The following is a 12,325-nucleotide window of genomic DNA, read 5'->3' on the forward strand; positions in this document are numbered from 1 at the left end:
GAACGCTGAAATCAAAGTGAAACAGTGAAATGTGTTTGCCGCCGCCTGGCTGTGTGCCTAGGTGCTGGCACTCCTCACCCCCTGCCTTTGCACCACCAGTGCCAGTGTCACAGTGTCACACACAGTGTCCTACAGTGATATCGGCAGGTCATTTCTTAGGTCACTATGAAAATCGTTTGCCCTCACCAAGTGCCAAAGATGCCCATGGGACAAGTGCTCAGGATGCCTGAGTTCTTACTTGTGCACAGTTATTCCTGGGAGACCCAGGCTTCTCACCCTCCCTGTGCGCCCCGCCCCCCTCCCACAGGATCGCCTGAAAGACCTGAACAGCCAGGCGGACAGCCTGATGACCAGCAGTGCCTTCGACACTTCCCAAGTGAAGGATAAGCGGGACAACATCAACGGGCGCTTCCAGAAGATCAAGAGCATGGCGGCCTCCCGGCGAGCCAAGCTCAGCGAGTCCCACCGCCTGCACCAGTTCTTCCGGGACATGGATGATGAGGAGTCCTGGATAAAGTACGCGTTGTTGTGGCTGTTAGCATGGGCAGCGGGAGTGCAGGAGAGGCGGGTGTCCCAGGCCTCTGGGGCTGTGAAGCAGGCGTGCAGCTGCGCGAGTCCCCAGCTCCCCATGCTCACCTGGGATACGGCAGTTTCTCCAGTGGTGACCCACAGTGGCCCACGAGGGTGACAACCCTCGTGTCACACTAGATCCTGCCCCTGGGGAAGTTAGTGCACTTGCATCTAATCCGAGAAGACCACTTCTCCAAGGAGAGCTGTGTGTGTGTGTGTGTGTGTGTGTGTGTGTGTGTGTGTGTGTTCAAGGTTATGTACAGAGTACAGAGGGGTTACAGTTACATACCTAAGGTAGTGAGTGCATTTCTTGTCAAACTTACTACCTCCTCCATTTTTCTCCAGTTTTTTTTTGTTGTTGTTGTTGCTTTTGGCCAGTCCTGGGCCCTGAACTCAGGGCCTGTGCACTGTCCCTGGCTTCTCTTTGCTCAAGGCTAGCACTCTGCCACTTGAGCCACAGCGCCACTTTTGGCTGTTTTCTATATATATGTGGTGCTGAGGGCTCATACCCAGGGCTTCATGTATACGAAGCGAGCACTCTTGCCACTAGGCCATATTCCCAGCCACTCCATTTTTTTTTAATCTTTCCCCAATCCCCAAAATATCAGTCTCCCAAATAATATCGCCTATAAACAGGCCACTTTTAGAACCAACTCCTCTCATTCCTTCCTTACAACCTTAAAAGAATTACATATGTAAATATCTTTGGGCTAGAGGCATGGCCTAAGTGGTAGAGCACCTGTCTAATGAACGTGAGATCCTGAAATCCACCTCTAATAAATACGTACATTCCCTGCATGCGACAATGATGCACTCTTACCGGGTTCAGTGCCAGAGGTGCCCCTGTGCTCAAGGCAGTGCCTGCCCTCTGCGGAGCCTAGACACAAGTGAGCCGGTACTCATGGGCATGTGTGTCTGCCACCAGCTGAGGCTCCTGGGTGGGCTTACCTTGTTTGGAAGAAACCTGCCAGGATTTTTCCAGAGAGACTGGTGGATGTCAGCAAGGAAGGAGGTACAGGCGGCCTGCCTCTTTTCCAGGGAGAAGAAGCTGCTGGTGAGCTCCGAGGACTATGGCCGAGACCTCACGGGTGTGCAGAACCTGAGGAAGAAGCACAAGCGCCTGGAGGCGGAACTGGCTGCCCATGAGCCCGCCATCCAGGTGAGGACCGGCCGTCCTCAATGGCAGGGGGGCTGGGAGTGCGGTCAGCTGGCCAACAAGGATTCCTTTGCTCGGATCTCACATGTGTGAAGGAGAAGCGGGACCTGGAGGTGGGGGCCCTTGCTGGGAGCACTGCCCCCTGGTGACTGGTGCTGCTTGTCAGGGCGTCCTGGACACCGGGAAGAAGCTGTCTGATGACAACACCATTGGGCAGGAAGAGATCCAGCAGCGCCTGGCCCAGTTCGTGGAGCACTGGAAAGAGCTGAAGCAGCTGGCGGCAGCGCGGTGAGCCTCCCAGGCAGCTCTTGGGTGTGGAGGACAAGGCCTGCGTCTCCTGCCAGCTCCTCGGCCCCTTCCTGGGCTTGTACAAGAACAGTCGCTCCCTGCAGCAGGCCGCGGTGTGGAGCAGGCTGTGGCTGGAGTTCCCTGCGTGGGAGCACCTGTCTGCTGTACCCCACATGTGGCGCTGGGCGGCGTCTACAGGCCCCTCGGTGAGCACCCAGCACCATTGCCTACCACATTGTGACCGCTGTTTTCTTACCTTTGGGAAATAGGGGTCAGCGGCTAGAGGAGTCCCTGGAATATCAGCAGTTCGTAGCCAATGTGGAAGAAGAAGAAGCCTGGATCAATGAGAAAATGACACTGGTGGCCAGCGAGGATTATGGAGACACACTTGCTGCTATTCAGGTCAGGAAAAAAGAGCGCTGCCACAGACACGTGCTTCTGCCCACAGTCCTGAAACCCTGACGCAGGCAGGACGAGACCCCTCCCTGTTTCTCCCACTTTCTGGTGGCAGTGCTATAGTCTCTGCCTGTTTCTACATGGCTATCTCCCTCTGTGTCTACTTAACATTATCTGTGTGTCCAGATTACCCTTTTTTTTTGGGGGGGGGGTGTCAGTTGTGGGGCTTGAACTCGGGGCCTGGGTGCTGTCCCTGAGCTCTTCTGCTCAAGGCTAGTGCTCTACCACTTGAGCCATAGCACCACTTCTGGTTTTCTGGTGGTTACGTGGAGATAAAAATCTCACAGACTTTCCTGCCTGGGCTGGCTTCGAACTGCAATCCTCAGGCCTCAGCATACTGACTAGCCAGAATTACAGGCGTGAGCAACTGGTACCCAAGTTTTTTTTTGGGGGGGGGGGTTGTTTTTAATGTGGGTTCTGGGGCTTGAACTCAGCCAGGGCGCTGTCCCTGAGTACATTTTGTGCCCAAGGCTAGTTGTCTACTACTTGAACCACAGCTCCACTTTTGTCTTTTTTGGTAGTTAATTGGGGATAAGAATTTCAAGTACTTTATTGCCCTAGCTAGCTTCGAACCACAATCCTCAGATGTCAGCTTCCTGAGTAGCTAGGATTGTAGATGTGAGCCACCAGCACTCAGCCTCTAAATGACCCCTTTTCAGAACACCAGCCCTGTTGGTGAGGATGCTGCAGATAATGCTCAAGGAGTCCGTGGTAGAGCAATGCCTAACACACACCAGACCTGTGTTTAAACCCCAGAACCAAGATGTGGTCATGGCCATGTGTTACCCCTTAATCACCTCATGTTAACTTGCACATTCCCTCTTCAAAGACCTCCAAATTCTCAGGCCTAGAAATGAGGACCCAGCTACGCCCATAGCAACTCTGGCAATGTTATCACTCACATCCCACCTGAACCCTGGTGGCTAAAAGCTGTAACCACTGTTCTGTGGATTGGTGGGCATTTCCCAGGCGGCTTCTACCGGCATCTTTCAGACAGCTGCGTCCACACGGGGGGCAGGCCTGGCTTTTGGTTGGGCCTTCTCTGCCCCCTCCAGTAAGCTGCTCCAGGCAGCCCACCTCACCCTCCCTACATTGGCACCAGAGCCAGCCCCAGGGAAGCCTGCGTTTCCCACTGTCCCCCTCGGAAGATGCTGCCCACCATCAGGGCCACGTGTCCCTAAGCGTTAGACAGCGGGTTTGCAGTCTGCAGGGGCCCCAGCACCCCTTGGGATGAGTGCGGTGGGATGTGGCTGACGGCAAGGTCCCCCCAGTGGGCAAGGAGGAAGACCTGCAGGATTCCTCATGGGTCAAACAAGTCACTGCTTTGCAGCGTCATTTTTGGTGCTCTAGAGGGAAAGAGGGATGCTGGGTTCCTGAGGAAAGGTCTCTCGCCCCAGCCTCTGCCCGCCCTGCCTGCTGGGGGCGCATGGCAGTTTCTGTTCCCCCATCCCGGGCACAGGCGCTCAGTGGCCGGCATTGCTGTTCTGTTCCAGGGCTTGCTAAAGAAACACGAAGCTTTTGAGACGGATTTCACGGTCCACAAGGATCGTGTGAATGACGTCTGCACCAACGGACAAGACCTCATTAAGAAGGTAAGCCTGTAGCCAACTGACAGCCACCATTTTGAGGCTTTAACTCCCACTTCCTGCAGGCGGAGCAGGAAGTGTTTCTTTTTCTCCCTACTGGTCCTTGTTATACTAAAATCCTTACTAAAACAAAAGAGGAGCCTGGCCCTCTGGGAAGGTACTTGGTCCCACCCAAGGACAGATGTGCCCACAGGACACCCCTCCTGTCACCTGTCATGTTCCCCAGACAGCTCCATGTGGAGAGCACAGCAGATGCTCCCAAGTTCCACAACGTCCGTGCCGAGCTGGTAGTGACGTGCTGGGGAGTGCAGTATTTCTGCTGGAAAAGACAGGCATCCCAGTGGGGAGGTAGGGACATTAGAACTCTCAGAATGGCTTCTCGGTAAGAGAACCTCTTTTTAGAACTTGTAAACATTATGCAAAACAGAGCCAGGCACCCCTGGCGCACGCCTGGAAGCCCAGCCATTCAGGAGGCTGAGATCTGAGGATTGCAGCTTGAAGCCAGCCGGGGCAGGAAAATTAAGCACTAGAAAGCCAGAAGTAGAGCTGTGGCTCAAGTGGTAGAGCACCAGCCTTGAGCAAAAAAGCTCTGGGACAGCGCCCAGACCCAGACAGGCAAAAAAAAGTCTAGATCATTGGATAACTTTCGTTCTGGCCCTGCTCAGCATACACAGTATGAAACTCCCCAGACCCAAGGCTCCCTGACTGCCCACAAGATAGCTGTGAGGAGGGTGGGGTTTGGGTTTGTTTTATTTGGTTTTGTATTTTATTTTACTTTTGTGTGTTAGTACTAGGGCTTGAACTCTGGACCATGAGCTGTCACTCAGTTGGCTTTTTTGTGTGTGTGGCTGTGGAGCTTGAACTCTGCCTGGGTACTGTCCCTGAGCTCATTTGCTCAAGGCTCTAGCGTTCTACCACTTTGAACTACAGATCAACTTCTAGTTCGTGGCAGGTTAATTGGAGATAAGAGTCTCATGGGGACTTTTCTGCCCAGGCTGGCTTCAAACTGTGATCCTCAAATCTTAGGCTCCTGAGTAGCTGGGATCGATAGGCGTGAGCCACCAGCACCTGGCTCTCAGTTGGCTTTTGCCCTCATGGCTAGCGCTCTACCAGTGGAGCCACAACTCCTGCCCAGCACTTTGCTGGTTGATTAGAGGTGGAGGCTCACTGACCTCTGCATGACTCACTGTGAGCCATGGGTTCTAGGCCTCAGCCCTGAGCAGCTGTGACCACCAGTGTGAGCCTCAGTGGCAGCCGTGACCGTTCTTTGGTGCTTCATTTCTCAGCCTCACATTTTCTTCCCTCCACAGATGTCTCTTTAAATTCTGTGCTGCTAGCCTTTGGGTATTTCCTTCCTTCCTTCCTTCCTTCCTTCCTTCCTTCCTTCCTTCCTTCCTTCCTTTTTTTTGCTGGTCTTGGGCTTGAACTCAGGGTCTGGGCACTGACCCTGAGACTCTTTGTGTTCGAGGCTAGCACTCTACCACGTGAGCCACAGCGCCACTTCGGCTTTCTTAAAGTAGTTTATTGGAGATAAGAGTCTCACGGAGGGGATATGGCCTAGTGGCAAGAGTGCCTGCCTCATATACATGAGGCCCTGGGTTCGATTCCCCAGCACCACATATACAGAAAATGGCCAGAAGTGGCGCTGTGGCTCAAGTAGCAGAGTGCTAGCCTTGAGCAAAAAGAAGTCAGGGACAGTGCTCAGGTCCTGATGGTCCATGCTCCAGGACTGGCCAAAAAAAAAGAGTCTCACGGACTTTCCTGCCTGGGCTGGCTTTGAACCACAATCATCAGATCTCAGCCTCCTGAGTAGCTAGCATTGCAGGCACAAGCCACCAACTCCTGGCACCTATGGATATTTTCAAACAGAGTTAACCGAAGTGTCCAGTGCTTCATAATGTCTACAGTGGCACATCTTCTAGAACCATTCTCTCTTTTTTTTTTTTTTTTGCCAGTCCTGGGGCTTGGACTCAGGGCCTGAGCACTGTCCCTGGCTTCTTTTTGCTCAAGGCTAGCACTCTGCCACTTGAGCCACAGCACCACTTCTGGCCATTTTCTATATATGTGGTGCTGGGGAATCGAACCCAGGGCTTCATGTATATGAGGCAAGCACTCTTGCCACTAGGCCACATTCCCAGCCCCTAGAACCATTGTCTTTATTGAGCGCATATTAAGCATCCTTTAGCTATCTTAGTGTTTCATTTAAGTGCTAATTACTTGGATTTTCTCCATGGTTTGCTATGGAGACTACTAGTGATGATACATCATTGCAATCTAAAATGCCAGCACTTTTCTCACCCTTAGCATGACTGCCCAGAAACCGCTCTGCCAGCCCAGGGCTTCACCTGAGGCCTTTGTCTCGTCCCCACGCCCACTGGCATAGCGGGGAACAGGGAGGCAAGGGAGGCTCACAGTGCTTCTGTCCTGAATAGAACAATCACCACGAGGAGAACATCTCTTCCAAGATGAAGGGCCTGAATGGGAAGGTGTCTGACTTGGAGAAGGCAGCGGCCCAGAGGAAGGCAAAGCTGGACGAGAACTCGGCCTTCCTGCAGTTCAACTGGAAGGCCGACGTGGTGGAATCCTGGATAGGTGAGTCACTTGGGGACACAGCCTGACGCTGAGGCCTGACCGCCACAGGTGCAGGGTCGGGGCTCTGTCAGTGCACCCCACAGGCCGCCCCAGCCAGGCTCTGGCCAGGCCCCGCAGGGGATTCTGTTACTGGGGTCCATGTGACCTCCAAGTTAGGAGGTCCTTTTGTGGCATAAGACTGAGGGCCATGAGTGCTGCTGTCAGAGGGGACCTGTAGTGATTTGGTGATGAAGCGGAGGGAAGTCACATCTGTGTCAGTTCTGTGGTTTTCTTTTCTTTTTTTTTTTTGCCAGTCCTGGGGCTTGGACTCAGGGCCTGAGCACTGTCCCTGAGCTTCTTTTGCTCAAGGCGAGCACTCTGCCACTTGAGCCACAACGCCACTTCTGGCTTTTTCCTTTTATGTGGCACTGAGGAATCATACCCAGGGCCTTGTGCATGCTAGGCAAGCACTCGACCACTAGGCCCCATTCCCAGCCCCATGCCGCCCCCCCACCCCCCACCCCCAGGAAGGAGTGTGAAAGCTCCCTTGCTTGGCTTTCTAGGTGAGAAGGAGAACAGCTTGAAGACGGATGATTACGGCCGAGACCTGTCCTCCGTCCAGACGCTCCTCACCAAGCAGGTGAGCAACTGCTCTCCTGATTGGTGGCTGAAATGGCCCCACCCCAGCATTCCGGTCGATGGCTGGTTCCCTCGTAAGGCCAGAGGATTCAGCAGCAGGCCACTCTTGTCCTGGAGCTTCCAGAATAACTGAGGAAACCGTGCATCGCCAGGCACCTGCGGTTGCCTGTGGGGGCTCCGGGCTGGGCACACGGGTACAAGGGACACCTCAGTCTGTGGTGCAGCCATAGATTTAGGATAAGCCACAGGTAGTCACGTAGGGGTGTTTTGTGGTGTACCCTCAGAGCCCGGGTGCCGAGGAAGGGGGGACCCTGGTCTGAGGCACGGCGGGTGGCGGCAGGAGGTGGGGCTCCAGGCTGGCAGCCTGGCGTGAGCACCTGGGGCGCTGGGAAGAACACGTCCTGTCGCGTTGCTGTCGCCGCGAATCGCCTTCCTGCTGTTGCTTGCAGGAAACGTTTGATGCCGGCCTGCAGGCCTTCCAGCAGGAGGGCATCGCCAACATCACGGCCCTCAAAGACCAGCTGCTGGCCGCCAAGCACATCCAGTCCAAGGCCATTGAGGCTCGGCATGCCTCCCTCATGAAGAGGTGGAGCCAGCTGCTGGCCAACTCGGCCACCCGGAAAAAGAAGCTTCTGGAGGCTCAGAGTCATTTCCGCAAGGTGAGAGGGCCCCTCGGCCCGCGCGTCAGAGCTGACTTCACGGCAGACATCTGCCGGCAGTGCCATCGTCCTGGGAGGGAGCGCGGGCCTGGGGGGGCTGCCACCAGGCCCGTAGAGCCGTTGCGCTCTTGAGCCGCGCCCCCGCGCCCCCCCCTCCCCCCAGGAGGAAGGAATAGCGAGCTGAGCCGAGCAGGCCAGGCTCCCAGCAGGCCGCGCGCACACGTGCTGCGTGCCCTGCGCACTCCTGACTCACCTCTGCTTCCAGGTGGAGGACCTCTTCCTGACCTTCGCCAAGAAGGCCTCTGCCTTTAACAGCTGGTTTGAGAACGCTGAGGAGGACCTGACCGACCCTGTCCGCTGCAACTCCCTAGAAGAGATCAAAGCTTTGCGTGAGGCCCACGACGCGTTCCGCTCCTCCCTCAGCTCCGCGCAGGCCGACTTCAACCAGCTGGCCGAGCTCGACCGCCAGATTAAGAGCTTCCGTGTGGCCTCCAACCCCTACACCTGGTTCACCATGGAGGCCCTGGAGGAGACCTGGAGGAACCTGCAGAAGATCATCAAGGTGGGCCTGCCCCTGCCGCCCTCCTGGCCCCCATGTGCCTGCCCCTACCACCCTCCTGGCCCCCACGTGCCTGCCCCTGCCACCCTCCTGGCCCCCACGTGCCTGCCCCTGCCACCCTCCTGGCCCCCACCTGCCTGCCCCTGCCACCCTCCTGGCCCCCACGTGCCTGCCCCTGCCACCCACCTGGCCCCCACCTGCCTGCCCCCTGCCCCTGCCGCCCTCCTGGCCCCCATGTGCCTGCTGCCTGGCTGCTCAGCTGTACCTCCGCGCCTCCCAGAGTGCAGGCCGTTTCCCAGGCCTGGGGGCCACGCCCACACTCAGCCCTCTGAGAGATGGGGTCCTTGCGTCCTAGGAGCGGGAGCTGGAGCTGCAGAAGGAGCAGCGGCGGCAGGAGGAAAATGACAAGCTGCGCCAGGAGTTTGCCCAACATGCCAATGCCTTCCACCAGTGGATCCAAGAGACCAGGTGCCTGCTCTGCGGGGCGGCCGAGGGAGTGCTCTGTGGGACAGCTGAGGGAGGGAGCACTCTGGTCCCTGAGCTAGATACCGCAGGCCTGCCCAGCACTGAGAGCTTTGCTGAAAATCAGAGGTCTGCTGGGCACGGTGGCTCACACCAGTCATCTATAATCCTAACTACCCAGGAGGCCGAGATCTGAGGACGGAGGTTCAAAGCTAGCCCGGGTAGACATACCCTGAGACTCTTACCTCCATTTAACCAGTAAAAAGCCAGAAGTGGAGCTATGGTTCAGTTGGTAAAGTGGCAGCTGTGAGCAAAAAAGCCATGTGAGAGTGGGAGGCCCTGAGTTCAAGCCCCAGTACCAGCACACAAAGGTTGGCACAGTCCAGGCGCGCTGTGGGGTGAGGGTAGACTGGTAAAGGACTACTGCATGAGTCATCTCCGAAGCACAGCTGTCAGCCGTCCCCGCTGAGGTGACCTCTGGGACTGTACATGGCCTCTGACCAGCCCCAGCAGGAATCTGGCAACCGTTGGCACGATGGATGGAGAATGGCACTGATGGTGTTGGTTTTGTTTCTGTCTCCTTTCTCTCTGCTCCTCCTCCCGTCGCCGCCGCGTCCGGACCCCACGTATCATGGCTGTTTGGATCCGCACAGAACGTACCTTCTCGATGGGTTAATATTGTCTTCTTTCTCCGGGCTCATGGTGTGGTGGTCTCGTGTGCTTGTCCCTGTACCCCTCGTCCCCCGTGGCCTGGCTTGCAAAGGATCCCAAGATAGGATCCCGCCCACCTTGTCTCTGTCACTTGACAAGCAGCGTGTGCCCCCCTGCCCCCCCCCCCCCCCAGCTCCGGTCCTTCCAGAGCCTGCAGCAGGGCCGCCGGGCAGGGCGCACGCCCACCTGCCCTCCATTCCCTCCCGGCTGGCGGGACACGGCCGGGGCCCAGCAAGGGGGCCCTGGAGGCCAGAGCTGAGCCCAAAGCATCTGGGAATCCCGTGTCTGTTGGAGTACTAGGATTGATCCGTCTCCTCTACCTCACTTTCCCCGGTGTGTCCCCAAAGACCATAGTGGCCCCACACAGTCAGTGGGCATGAGGCTGCTGGCAGGGCTAAGGGCTCAGGATGGGTACGGGGGAGCTGTGCCGCCCTCAAGCTCTGGAGCTCATTGCCCTAGTGGAAGGCAGGGACCCCTGCGGTTACAGTGGGAGATGGAGCCCAGAGAGCCGCAGGCTGTGCCCAGGCCTGGCCCCCTAAAGTTCTGCAGATGGCAAACCCATAGAAGTTGCTAACGGCCAAGATCTTCCCAAACCGGTCAGGTGGGAAGGGGCAGGAAGGGCAGCCCCCGGCTCGGGGCTCAGGCTCTCCCCTGGCGTGCTGTCGGCTGCTCTGCTCTTGTGTGTGCTGTGCTGTGCCCTCACCCGTGGCTCCCCCCCAGCCCTGCCCCGCCTGGCCCAGTGCCCTTGTGACCCGCCCCACGGTGGGCCACCAGGCCACTTCCCGCTTCCTGCCCAGCAGCAGGATCCCCTTGGCTGCGCCGCCAGCTTGGGCCTCGCGGCGCGTGTCTCGCGTGCTCTTGCCTCGCCCCCTCTGGTGTATTCATTTGGTTTCTTTTCTTTGCATAGCATAGCATACCGTCGGGTCATTCGTGTCTATCAGTATGAAGTTGGGGATGATCTGTCTGGAAGGTTTTTCTCCTCTTATTTCTCTTCTTCCCTCACTATGGTTTTACCAATGCACTCTGGACTTGCCAGGCGGCTCTGCTTCCCGACTAACCCACGCCCTGGCCGCTTGGGAGGAGGGTCTGTCCCCTCCACTGCACTGGCCCTGCCTCCCGCCCCAGCTCCTGGGGTGTCCTTCCCCTGGGGACGGGGCCTGCCTGAGACTCGCCTGCTGGGGTAGGGTTGTGGTGCTTGCCTTGCTGGAGCACTTTGAACTTGGGGAGTTTCTAGGCTTGCCCTGGCTCACTGGGCTCACACGGGTGGACCACGGCAAGCGAGGGGACAGAGGAAATGGGGCTCAAACCAAGGCCGTGCTCACTGTGTGACCCTGTCCCTGCACGTGACCCCTACTCGTGTGTTGTCTTCGTTCACCGGTAGCCTGTGGCCTCACACTGGTACCTGGAGAGGTGCAGGGCCAGAGGCCCACCTGCCTCAGCACGGGGCCCCGCTGAGTGTAGATGGCAGAGCCAAGGTCAGGGCTCGGCCCCCGCTATTCCTGTCCGCTTGGACCTGCGGGAGGCTCCGCCCTGGGCCCTGCTGTGGTCTACGCAGAGAAGGGCGAGGCGCCAGGCCAGCAGCCCACCTGCCCCTGTGGGAGACAAACCCACCTGGCAAGGAGCCCGTGGGGGGCCGGGGAGCCGAGGGGCCCCATGCCCGGAGACCTGACCTGGTTCCCGGGGCCAGTTAGAAAGAGCAGGCCCGCGCTCACACGGGGCAAGTTCATCCTGAGCTCTTGCGGCTGGCCCGTCCTCACTGTGTTTCTGTGTCCAGGTCCTGCATGGTGGAAGAGTCCGGAACCCTCGAGTCTCAGCTAGAAGCCACCAAGGTGAGGGGGCTCTTGGCCTGGTGCTGACCTTCCCCGGGCCTGGTCCTCCCTGTCCTCCCCACTGTCTACCTGGCCCTCTGTCCTCCCCCCTGCCTGCCTGCTCCTCCCTGTCCTCCCGTCAGGACTCAGTGGGCGGCATAGCCTTCCTCACTTTCCTTACATCTCCTGTCCTTGGGCTGGAGGTGAGCAGCGGATGGTGAAACCCTTGCCCCGGACACCTAAGTGACCTATGGGGAGGCGCGAGGCCTTGCTGCCCACAGGCCTGCCCAGTGTCTGCCTATGGCTGCGCACGCACCTTCCCCCCAGCCGTTTTGCATTTCACACTTCACCCCAGTGCTGCTCCCCTCCAGGAGGGAGGGAGGGAGGGAGGGGGGTGTGCAGACTCCTGGACTGGGGCCAGACGGGAGTCCTGTCCCCACACTTCTATGCCCTTCCTACAGCGCAAGCACCAGGAGATCCGAGCTATGAGAAGTCAGCTCAAGAAGATCGAGGACCTGGGCGCCGCCATGGAGGAGGCCCTCATCCTGGACAACAAGTACACGGAGCACAGCACCGTGGGCCTGGCGCAGCAATGGGACCAGCTGGACCAGCTGGGCATGCGCATGCAGCACAACCTGGAGCAGCAGATCCAGGCCAGGTGCCCGGGGGAAGGGCATCCTGTGGGGGAAGGGATTGCCCTGGGGGATGGGAGGTGGGGTGCCATGGGGGAGGGGAGGTGTGCTGCCAACCCCATCCCTACTTGCACTGTTCCCCCAGGAACACAACAGGTGTGACAGAGGAGGCCCTCAAGGAGTTCAGCATGATGTTCAAGTGAGTGCGGCCCCAGCCCTGGCGGGCAG

At 57.8% G+C, this 12,325-nt stretch overlaps 1 protein-coding gene across 4 annotated transcripts in view; it reads left to right on the plus strand.

Moving 5' to 3' along the window:
- Nucleotides 1–12,325, plus strand: part of Sptan1 (spectrin alpha, non-erythrocytic 1) — a 70,095-nt gene that overhangs the window by 56,775 nt on the left and 995 nt on the right. For all 4 annotated transcript variants that reach the window (XM_048344114.1, XM_048344116.1, XM_048344117.1 and 1 more), the window contains 14 exons: nucleotides 308–516; nucleotides 1,609–1,729; nucleotides 1,893–2,014; nucleotides 2,284–2,416; nucleotides 3,964–4,062; nucleotides 6,489–6,648; nucleotides 7,191–7,267; nucleotides 7,716–7,925; nucleotides 8,191–8,487; nucleotides 8,840–8,952; nucleotides 9,600–9,617; nucleotides 11,432–11,486; nucleotides 11,927–12,123; nucleotides 12,243–12,296. In XM_048344114.1, the coding sequence (XP_048200071.1) occupies nucleotides 308–516; nucleotides 1,609–1,729; nucleotides 1,893–2,014; nucleotides 2,284–2,416; nucleotides 3,964–4,062; nucleotides 6,489–6,648; nucleotides 7,191–7,267; nucleotides 7,716–7,925; nucleotides 8,191–8,487; nucleotides 8,840–8,952; nucleotides 9,600–9,617; nucleotides 11,432–11,486; nucleotides 11,927–12,123; nucleotides 12,243–12,296 (1,865 nt within the window). The remainder of the gene's footprint in view (nucleotides 1–307; nucleotides 517–1,608; nucleotides 1,730–1,892; nucleotides 2,015–2,283; nucleotides 2,417–3,963; nucleotides 4,063–6,488; nucleotides 6,649–7,190; nucleotides 7,268–7,715; nucleotides 7,926–8,190; nucleotides 8,488–8,839; nucleotides 8,953–9,599; nucleotides 9,618–11,431; nucleotides 11,487–11,926; nucleotides 12,124–12,242; nucleotides 12,297–12,325) is intronic.

This window comes from Perognathus longimembris, chromosome 1 (assembly GCF_023159225.1).
Source record: "Perognathus longimembris pacificus isolate PPM17 chromosome 1, ASM2315922v1, whole genome shotgun sequence".
Taxonomy (NCBI): domain Eukaryota; kingdom Metazoa; phylum Chordata; class Mammalia; order Rodentia; family Heteromyidae; genus Perognathus; species Perognathus longimembris.